The 11,205-nt window shown below is 42.5% G+C and overlaps 1 protein-coding gene across 1 annotated transcript; it reads left to right on the top strand.

Moving 5' to 3' along the window:
* Nucleotides 1–623: 623 nt before the first annotated feature.
* Nucleotides 624–10,860, top strand: LOC145447999 (succinate dehydrogenase [ubiquinone] flavoprotein subunit, mitochondrial-like). The gene is made up of 13 exons (XM_080326308.1): nt 624–781; nt 845–1,084; nt 1,585–1,728; nt 1,794–1,958; nt 3,173–3,321; nt 3,380–3,595; nt 5,686–5,782; nt 5,842–6,018; nt 6,663–6,866; nt 7,690–7,881; nt 8,713–8,856; nt 9,024–9,137; nt 10,686–10,860. The coding sequence occupies exons 1-13, from the start codon at nt 722–724 to the stop codon at nt 10,770–10,772; spliced, it is 1,989 nt and encodes a 662-aa protein (XP_080182434.1). The 5' UTR covers nt 624–721; the 3' UTR covers nt 10,773–10,860.
* Nucleotides 10,861–11,205: the final 345 nt, after the last annotated feature.

Genomic DNA, 11,205 nt, shown 5'->3' with positions numbered 1-11,205 from the left:
AGCAACATCATTTGAGGTTCAGCAGGTTGCGCTACCGTGTTATGCTTGTGTCAGGTTCAGGAGGTTATGATATATTATAGCTTGCACACTTGAACTGTTGGAGTATTGGCTATATTACCTGTACTGCACACCTATCAGAGGTGGTCAAAGTTGTCGAAAATTCCATTCGAGTAGAAGTATCGATGCAAAAGTCAAATGCGAGTGGAAATATCTGGCTTTGAATTCTACTCAAGTATAACGGCATAGTAACCGAACCGCCAACCGGTATAAGTAGTTGTGAAATTCAGTCATAAATACACTCTCATGGACTGTCAAAAGCTGGGAATCGACATAAGCTGATGATGCAGAGAACTGCGTTCGTTCAATAGCAAATAATTCGACAGCATCATGCGATGAATAGGCTAATATTTTTATAGTTCTTAGCTTTGATTTTGTCCACGAGTGCCTCTCTTTTCGGATGACATGTCACTCTTCCCGGGATTATAGGCCAGTACTGAAGACGATGAGAGATATGTAGAAGGTGTATAGGATACTCGATACTGCATTAAACCGTTGAGATTGGTTCGATAACTAAAAATATGTCAATCAAATCGTAATAATTGATACCAAGATTAGCTTGAAAATTTTGTGATTTCGCCATCAATGCCAAATAGTCTAAACTTGATTTTCATTTCCAGAAATTCATATTTGTAGCACCGTATATTTGTAGTGCCTGGCTAGAATGGCATCCTCGGTACTGAGAGCCGTATCACGATCGTCATGTGCTCTTCAAGCTACCATCGTACGTACCAATCGTAACATATACCTCCACCATTATTCAAAATTATGATATTGTCGATTTCAGCCAAAGCACTCCAAACAATGCAGCAGTCGGTCTTTACACACTTCCCGAAAGTCCTTCAAAGATGCGAAAAGATCGAAAATGTCTGGAGAATATCCTGTGATTGATCACACTTACGACGCGGTTGTGGTGGGGGCTGGCGGCGCTGGACTCCGTGCCGCTTTTGGTTTGTCCGAGGCGGGGTTCAATACTGCTTGTGTAACGAAGTTGTTTCCAACCCGTTCTCACACAGTCGCTGCACAGGTATACATAACTGTATAGTTTCATAGTGTAGCGCTATGCCATATCCAGTGGTTCCTCCCAGGGTTGTAATCAAGTCACGAGTCAAACTCACTTTTATAGTTTTTACTCGAGTCAAGTCAAGTCATTTTCAATTCACCACCGAGTCCAAGTCAGCGAGCAGAGGGCCGAGTCCGAGTCGTGGTATTTTGACTTGTATTTAATGAGCATTCGGGGTCCTATCGTGCATAATAATGCAGCAAAATAGTTCCTACATTTCTAATCTGAATCCTGTATTACTGACGTACGCTATACTGATGAAAGTCCGTCAAATAGCTTTTAGCAAAGAAGTTTCGCGTTATTTTGAAGTTCTGTACCCCAAATGGCTTGCTCAAATAATGTAACTCCACATTCTGCATCCAACTCTAAATTTGTGCAAACTGTTATGTCGAGGCTATTCTGCGAATATGAGCTCGTGGGCGTGAAATTTTCAGTACTACATTTCAAATGTTAACTTTTTGCAGGGCGGTATCAACGCTGCTCTTGGCAATATGGAACCAGACGATTGGAAATGGCACATGTACGACACAGTGAAGGGATCAGATTGGCTTGGCGATCAAGACGCTATCCACTACATGACGAGGGAAGCACCCGCTGCTGTTGTTGAGGTACAAGAGTTGCTGCTGGCAGGCCGAGTTCAATTTCCAAGGTATCATACGCCGGTTCTTTTCAGCTTGAAAATTACGGAATGCCCTTCAGTCGCACCCAGGAGGGTAAGATTTACCAACGCGCTTTCGGCGGGCAAAGCTATGATTATGGCAAAGGGGGTCAGGCGCATCGGTGTTGTTGTGTTGCGGACCGTACTGGTCATTCGTTGCTCCATACGTTATACGGCAGAGTGAGTGCGAAGTGTTATATTCTGTGTCGTTCACATCCCTTGTTTCACTAGAGATGTTCAAGATAGTCAAAGTTGGCACTCAAGTAAATGTAACGGTAAATAATGTTATAGTTTTCTCCATTACAAGTAGAAGTAGCCATTCCCTGGATATGCTGGACAGCTGGAGCTACTTTAAGTGGAAGTAGAAATTGAAGGTGTAAAAATAACTGGAGTAGGTAGTCTCGAAAAGTAATTTCGGCTGAGGCATCACAAGACCTTCAGTGGTCGATCACGGGTTGTTACTTCCGGAATTGCAAGATGCTGCTAACTCAAAATGATTAGTGACGTTACAAATGGGTGCAAATTTTGAAACTGAATTCAGTTATCGTGATGTTTCTCCCGTTGTTATGACAATTTCACTCCAAAAAGTGACACAAAATACCCCAAAACCACTATTTACTTTACAAAAGCCAAAGTGCATTAGGTAATTGTTTTTTTCTAAAGAATGATTGAATAAAAGTGGAAATGTAAGAAAAACAAACACACTTATTCAAGTTTTAAACAGGCACAGTAGGGTTGTACAAAATAGCTCTTTTTTCGGATTCCGGGGATTCACTGATTCAATTGTGAGGTTGCGTAAAAAAAAATGTTGCACACCAAATTTGGCTGAATTCCTACCAGTAGAAGCCTCCGCAGAGCCAATTGAAATTTTTTAATTTTGTATAAAAATATAAAGAGCTTTTTTCAAATGTTGACTGTCAACCCCACGAAATTGTTCAGTAGTCTACAAAAACGATACGAAACAAATTTGACGCAATTCCAACCCGTAGAAGCTAAGTTAATTGAGATTTTCATTCATAATTCTGGAATTATCCACCGTCAATGCTGTATTTCCAAATTCAAAACTTACAACCGCAATAACTTCACTTCTGTCGGTTGGATGTGAGCAGAAATTGTCATGCATTGTTCTTTCAGGCAATTTAATTTGAAAAGCATATTTTTTATATTAAATTCAAAAGATTTAATTGTCCTGCGGAGGCTTCTACTGCTTGGAATTAGGCCAAATTTGGTGTGCAGCATTTTTTTAGGAAGCGTAACAACTTGATCGGTGAATCCCCGGAATCAGGGAAAAAAGTTATACTTGAAACTACTCTAAGACACGTGATAGTACTCTGAAGAGGTAGAAGTACTTCGTCAGTGAATGCCTCTGCTTTTAACACTTCGTATATCGTCAGTCTCTAGCCTACGACACGGATTATTTCATCGAATATTTTGCGCTCGATTTAATAATGGAGGACGGCGAATGCCGCGGCGTCGTGGCTTTGAGCATGGAAGACGGCACCATTCACCGAATCCGGGCAAAGAACACGATTTTAGCAACTGGGTATTCGGCCATGATGCTTATTGGCGGACCACGACGTTTACTTTGGATATGATCACAGGGGATACGGCCGTGCATACTTCAGTTGCACGTCAGCGCATACGTGCACGGGTGATGGTACGGCTATGGTAAACCGCGCCGGGTTGGCCAATCAAGATATGGAGTTTGTGCAGTTCCATCCGACGGGCATTTATGGGGCAGGCTGTCTCATTACGGAGGGATGCCGCGGTGAAGGCGGGTACCTATTAAACGCGGAAGGCGAGAGGTTCATGGAAAGGTGAGGGTGCTTCGTTTTCCTATCTGTTTCGTTTGCAATATGATGCGCAAGTTGGCAGCCTTCCTCGTAGGGTTGCAAGCTTGCAGAGAGCCTGTGCAGTAGGGTTGTCCATAATTTGGAAAATCTCACAAATCCTGCGTATCCATGTCTCATTCTATAGGTTATTGATAAAAAACGTCGATGAGCCTGCAATAAGCTCACAGGAAAGTCGTTAACATTTGTCTAAATGCGTATGAAAGTGGCTGCTACAGAGTGGGCGTACCAGCGACCATAAAACGGCGAAAAGACTAGTAATAATGAGATCACGGCGCTTGATTGGGTAAGCGGCTATGCCTGAATGATTACGACGGTGGCGGCTTGCTGATCAGCTGTTCGAGGAGTCTGATAACGGCAGTGAATCTGTAAGCGCATTGTAGGTTGGTCCGCAGATGATGATTTGAGATTGATTAGGTATATGTTTAGTAACATATTACATAACGAACAAAAGACAACTGCTTCACAAAAACGTTTGAAACAAGACTGGCTTATTGTGAAGGTAACCGTTGTAGTCTGTGTACCTTGCATTCATCGAGGGAAAGCACTAAAACACACACAAAGAAACATTGCAATGGCACTTATGCAAGTAGCGTACGAATTTCTAGTTTCAGAAGGGATCCACCATCATTGATTACAAATATAAATTTTAACAGTGATCATACTTTGTCTGATCTTATTAGGCTCTGGTCATGATATATAATTTAAGTCTTGAATGCTCTAAGGATGGGCTGAATCGTCCGTTTATGCATGGCACCTGTCCGATTCTTACAACATAATGAATCTACCCGTAAGTGCTGTCAAAGTCCTCAGTCATACCACAGAAAGAGATCTAAAGGTATGCACAGACTATGCTGGTAGGGTCAGCAAAACTACAGTTTGCTTGTAGAGCTTAGCCTGTCCCAAATGAATCATAGATCATCACTGGCTGCATCACGACTAATGTTTGTATCGAACCAGACATGGATATATAAATGCAATTAATCGATGCGGTAGTTACTCTTCTTCAGAGTTCCAATGTAAGCTACCTGGTCGGTCCAAATATCATCTTACAAGCATACAGGATTGTGCCCCGCAGCATCCATCCCACATGCAGCACCAGTTTGGCGATGGCTAAAACTTTACCTGCACCCAGAAAAGCAGGACTCAGCGTAATCGCAAGCATATCTGACTAGATGCTTCTCGGATTTATACTTTGCTCTACAAGTTCACAATCATTCGCTGTTACACCTCTGCCATGTCTGCAATAGGCTATTGCCGCTATAAAGCTATCGTAACCGACTTTTAAACTAAAACATTAAATCACCAGGTGTCACATATTATTGTTACATCACCAACCTACAATGCCCTTACAGAATCATCGCCGATAGCAAACTTCTTTAATGAGTAGAAGCACGTAATCAGCAAGTTGCTGCGGTCGTGAACTCGTGATCATTCAAGCATAACTGATTAACCAATCATGAGCCGTGATTTTGTGATTACTAGTCTTCTCGGCCGTTCTATGGTCGCTGGCACGCCCACTCTACAGCGGCTTCTTTCAAACGCATTTAGACAAATCTTAACAAATTTCATGTGAGCTTATTGCAGGCTCATTGACGTTTTATCAAAAATCTATAGAATGAGACATGGATACGCAGCATTTGTGAGATTTTTCAAATTTTGGACAACCCTACTGTGCAGTTAGTATTGTTCAATTCGAAGCTGTATGCTCTATGCTGGTGGCTTTCAACCTGATGGTTGCCGGTCGTTTGCCTTTTTTCTGGTGGTTTCTGGAGATTTTTTTGTATTTATCTTAACAAATATGGTGTGAGCTTTGGTGCTGAGCTAGCAGACAGCATTCCTGCGCACTTGGAAGTAGGAGCAACGCTATAAATTTCCACTCAGTGAAGGTAGCAATTTCAATGTCGATGTCAAAACTTCTTCGTGCGGGAGTAGAACAAAATATATTCAGTTACTTGGCCGCAGAATCTATTTCTCACACCGGCTGAATCCGGCCATTCTTACGTAACTCGCTTTTGCGCCTACACATATTTTTACGGGCCACTTTTTTTTTGCAGGTACGCTCCCACTGCGAAGGACTTGGCTTCTCGTGACGTCGTGTCTCGTTCTATGACGCTTGAGATTCGCGAAGGCAGAGGCTGCGGTCCCAATAAGGTTTCCGTCGCGATCAATGTCGGATAGACCACGTGGCGTAACCTTTGCTCTGTGTCTAGGATCACGTCTACTTGCAACTCCACCACCTGCCCCCGCAGCAACTCGCGACCCGGCTCCCGGGCATTTCCGAGACGGCTCAAATCTTTGCCGGGGTGGATGTGACACGCGAGCCGATCCCGGTCTTGCCGACCGTGCACTACAACATGGGCGGCGTTCCGACTAACTTCAAAGGACAGGTGACCGGAGTAATTCGAGTATCCGGCTTTTTGTTGTCGAACTACAAATGCGTGGCTAACAGATTCAGAATTGTTTTCAGTTTGCAATGTTCGAGTAACACATTTAGTTTTTAATCTCAACATACTTTCTTGTCATGTGTGGTGTAATTGCTTGAACTGGTCAAATTCAAGTGACGCCTTGGTGATTTGAATCTGCTAGGACTAGGTATTCATGACGTCATATATGTGAAAAATTCAAATATGTGACATCAAAGTATATGATGCCAGCTTCACAACACATACAGGTAACTTGTTATTTTGTTTGGTCTTGCCTATTTCAGTGCACTTTGTGGCAATGTAGCTGGTTGATCACAAGTCCGCAGAAATATCGAAGCTTTTTACTTGTATTGGATAATGCGATACGAGCAATCGATGTTCCAAGGCTTTTGCGCTGGGAAAAAAAGTAACGATAATTCTCGTCGTTATTATTACTCTTGAAGGAAATAGGAGTATGATTTTGGTACTCGAGTCATTGGACCCAGCCCTGGTCATAGCGCATTGTACTCCAATCATAATCTATTCCACCGGGTACTCAGTTTGACTAAGCAGCACTGACTATTGTGGGGGGGGGGGCAATGATTGTGTAACATCTTTGTCATGCACAGGTTATCAGATATGACGAAACGGAAAGCAAAGACGTGGTCGTCCCTGGCTTATACGCCGCGGGCGAGGCGGCTTGCGCGAGTGTGCACGGCGCGAACCGTCTCGGCGCCAACTCCCTTCTCGATCTCGTTGTGTTTGGAAGAGCGTGCGCTCTCACTATCGCGGAAGAGAACAAGCCGGGCGAAGAAATCGGACCCATTCGCGAGGTGATTGTTTGATATTGGCAGAGGCGATCAAAGCTGCCGTTGTCGGTTTTTCAGCAGAAATAACCAGAGGTGATCACTGTGATCAGTAAATACTGCTTGCGCTACTTCCTCGAATGATTGTTATTTTAGATTACTTCTAGTTTTCAGCCGTTTAGGAAAAATCAGATGCAGAATGCATTTTTGCTTACTTGAAAATCTCTATTTGTACTTCAGAAATTTACGTCGTTATTTCTGCGTCTACTTGAGCACCAACGATGACTACTCTGATCACCTCTGAAAATAACCTCGAAATTATTTACCCGATTACAATTACAAGTAGAGATTATGAAGGCACGTCGAAACTACTTTGAGGGCGACTAAAAAAAATGAGAAATTGTCCAAGTGATTTTTGGACCGTAGAGGTTTTACTTCTATTTGAAGAAATTGAGTCATGTATTGGAAATCGCTACCTATCCCCTGTAATTGGGTTGAAGTTTACAGCACTTTTTTCCGCTTCTGTGGCAACGATCGGTACTTTGATCGTCTCCGCTCATTATTATTGACCGGCAGAGATGAGGTGGGTTTGGTTATATATTTTGAAGCTAGATTTGGGTGTGAACTTGGACATTGGATTTTCCTGCTGCTTTTGAACAGGTGCCAGCCATCGCTGGACTTGGATTTGCACAAACTATATTCTGGATTTGAACTTTCATTAAATCTCAATGCTGTAACAGGATTGACATTTCAAAATATTAAATCCAGTCATATCTGCTCGATCAGTGACCACGTCTGGATTTTGTGAATGGCACTGATTTCCTTTATTCAATGCATCTTCAATTTGTAGGATGCCGGCGAATCGTCTGTCGCGAATCTCGACTCGCTGAGATACGCCGACGGTTCAACGACCACCGCCGAGCTCAGACTCGAGATGCAAAAGACGATGCAGACGCACGCCGCCGTCTTCAGGACCGGCGACGTTCTCAAGGAAGGCGTGCAAAAACTGCAGGACAACTACGACAACATGAGCGATTTGAAGGTGTGCTTTTTATATTCTCAGTTTTTTTAAAGACGGACCTCGTGATCAGAGGTGGTGGTCAGTAACAATATACTTTTACCCCGCTTTTTTAGAGTAATCGAGTCAGTTTTGCTTACTTGCGCTACTTACTTAGTCATGTTTTCAGACCACTAGCACTTCCGCTGAACATTTGTTTGGTGGCAAATCTACTTAACCTTTTACAATTAGGATTTTTAAAAGTCAAAAGTAGCTTTGTGATAGGTTCGCATCACTTTTACGAGCAAAATTTTGTAAAAACTGTCGGAAATAACCACGGCATCAGAGTAACCGTATATATAATGGAAAACTGTATAGTTGTGGCGTCATTAGTAATTTTACATCGGTTGCAATCAGTGTTCGCTCTAATTTTTGACGAGTCTACGCACACTCACCAACTCAATGCGCAGACCCATGGACAACAGTGCGTAACTACTAAAAAAATGTCATCACTTCGGATTTTTTGTGCGCAACTTGGATTCTCTGTGCGCAGAGACCGTCTTGGCACTGCGCATCTGCGCGCGTGCGCGGCTTTGAGGGAACATTGGTTGCAAGCTATCAAATAGCCACCTCCATCTGCAACTCGAACAGAATGCTGGTTTGAAAATCTGATCGCCAACTGCCGGCTTAGTGCCGAGTGGTTTAGATTATTTTTCGTTACTCAAGTTGGGTTGGGCTTGCAGCTTTTGAGAATCTCGGTGTAGATCATAAGAAGCCGCATCCTTTTAGATGTGGCCCGTCCGACCGGTGTAAATTAATAGCGGTTACATCATTTGGATGATTGCAACTGCTATCATGCTGCCCGATTCATTACAGCTGTTCGACCGTGGCATGATCTGGAATTCCGACCTCGTCGAAACGTTAGAGCTCCAAAATTTGATGATCAACGCTGTACAGACAATCGTTTCCGCTGAAGCCCGAAAGGAAAGCCGAGGCGCCCATGCGAGAGAGGACTTCAAGGTACACTTACGACTGAAATTTCCCGAATCTCAGTAACGACTAAGTGTTTTTCCTATCCTTCTGTTCATACAACGCATTGCGTCTTATCTTATGTATCACATTGTACATGTACTTACGTGTCTTTAGCGGATGAAGATATAAAGCCTACTGTTATTGTTATTTCGCAGGACCGGATAGACGAATACGATTACAGCAAGCCTTTGGAATCTCAAAGCAAACTGCCTCTGAAACAGCATTGGAGAAAGCACACCTTATCTTATGTCAATGACAGTTCCGGAAAGGTGGGTTGTACATGCGAGAGTTAATTCTCAAGATTTTTAGATTGCGGGTCGGTGAAATTTCAAAACGAAGTTTGCGTGCTGGCAAACCTCGGAATAAAACTTAATCTAGAGATGTAATCACAACAAATTCATGCAACTCTAAAGCTTATATTGGAAACTTAACTTTAATGAGACTTTGCTGCTGCAAGTTTGATATTCCAAGCAATGTTCCCCGTAATTTTTGACGAGTCTGCGCACACTCACCAACTCACTGCGCAGACCTTTGGACAACAGTGCGCAACGACTAAAAAAAAGGTCATCACTTCGGATTATTTGTGCGCAACTTAGATTTTCTGTGCGCAGAGACCGTTTCAGCACTGCGCATTTGCACACGTGCGCAGCTTAGAGGGAACATTGATTCCAAGTGTTATAGGTGGTTTTATTAAAGTTTCTGTGCTAAGGCAAAGCTCTTAACAACCACTAATTTGGATTTTTGATTTCTTTTGAACTAACCGGCAGCATTGTGATGTATACCAAGTCCATAGTTGCCCTTGAACTATATATTCGACACGAAACTATGTACCAAATTTCTCAATCAATTTCATGTTTCATTTCTCTAATTGGTGGACAAGCTTCCAATGTCTTGCCGGATAGCTTACTGGTACCGGTCCACGAACCTGTGGTTAAAAACCTTAGTCACATAGCAGAGGTTCTTGAAATATGGGTCGCAAATAGTATAAATTTGGGTCGTGACGCAAGCAGAGCGATTTTTTAAGGAACCGTGTATTATTCGAAGAGCTTCTTGGAGGTACAGAACTTCGATATACAATGGAATAGTATGTTCATATTGAAATGAACCCGAATATTTTCGGCTGACACTCGTCATGGGTAATCGTCAGCAACTAGCAGAGAATTGGCAAGAACATTGCATATCAACAATCGTATCTCAAAATATGACGTCGTCAGCATGAAATTTCTAATAAGAGATCGCTCAATGTACTATTTTTAGATGGTACAGGAACTCCTTTTGTCGACACTTGACTGGTCTATTTTGATAACAGTCCAATTCTCTACTAGTTGCTAACGATTAACCCTAACGAGTGTCAGCCAATAATATTCGGATTCATTTCAATATGAATATGCTATTGATTTATGTATTAGTTGTTGAATTTGTTGCAGAAACAAACAGTTTTCCTGGGGACAGTTCGTGCATATCTGAGGTCACTTTGTTGGGTACTATAGCCAGACAAGTAGAAAATATGGCTCGATCTTGAAAATATGCCGACTAGCAATCTGAGTAGGCAGTAGTGCAAATGCGACGTACAGAGGAAAATAATGCAACGCAATTTGAAATCGCGTGTGTCAGACATGTATCATAGAGCTGCATTGCGTGCAACTGTTGTCTGTGCGATTTCCATGTCATAAATGCCTGTAGCATACTAATCCTCTTTGATGTGTGAAGCTTGCTTGGGTGACGACATACCACTCTGATTTGGGTCGCGGTCTGAAAAGTGCAAGAACCACTGTTGTATAGGATCGTGTTTTTTAACTTTTCTTTTTCGGTTTCAGGTTGATCTTTCGTATAGGCCCGTTATTGACGATACGCTAAACGAGCAGGAGTGCGGACAAGTTCCTCCGGCCATCAGATCTTATTAGACCTCGATTAGTTGCATTTACTCTGAAAAGTGAACAGTCCGAAGAACTTATTTCTGTTAATGTCAAAATTATTCCTTTATTCTCTTGAGACGGTTGATTTTTGTGTTCTCGGATAGGGACTACTCAGGCAGGGTTGAACATTGGACAGTCATCTAGCATAGGTGTGGGACTGTAGGTGCGAGAGAATTCATTTGTTAACTCGAAAAATTCAAACATGGAATTCACCTTCTACATGTCGCAAATGATTAACTGCATGCGGATCGTTGAGGGCATTGATATTATTTGAGATATGCCCTTATTATGTACTATGTAGGCTTAGTATTAGTGATTGCAAGATGCAGCACCAGTGAAAGGGATTAAGTCTACTAATGAAGATGGCAGTTTACCATGTTGTTCGGCCTAGTAGAATAGGTAGCGGTATATCAGCCTGTTA

This window comes from Botryllus schlosseri, chromosome 10 (genome assembly GCF_051294905.1).
Source record: "Botryllus schlosseri isolate E-star chromosome 10, Bs_hap1, whole genome shotgun sequence".
In the NCBI taxonomy this organism is placed as follows: domain Eukaryota; kingdom Metazoa; phylum Chordata; class Ascidiacea; order Stolidobranchia; family Styelidae; genus Botryllus; species Botryllus schlosseri.
This window is presented reverse-complemented; position numbering and strand designations above follow the sequence as displayed.

Excerpts from the sequence above, each read along its gene's own strand:
- LOC145447999 (XM_080326308.1), top strand. The coding sequence starts at position 722 with ATGGCATCCTCGGTACTGAGAGCCGTATCACGATCGTCATGTGCTCTT. Across the intron at positions 3,322-3,379 it reads AACACGATTTTAGCAACTGG|GGGATACGGCCGTGCATACT; the intron begins GTATTCGGCCAT and ends ATATGATCACAG. Across the intron at positions 7,882-8,712 it reads ACAACATGAGCGATTTGAAG|CTGTTCGACCGTGGCATGAT; the intron begins GTGTGCTTTTTA and ends GATTCATTACAG.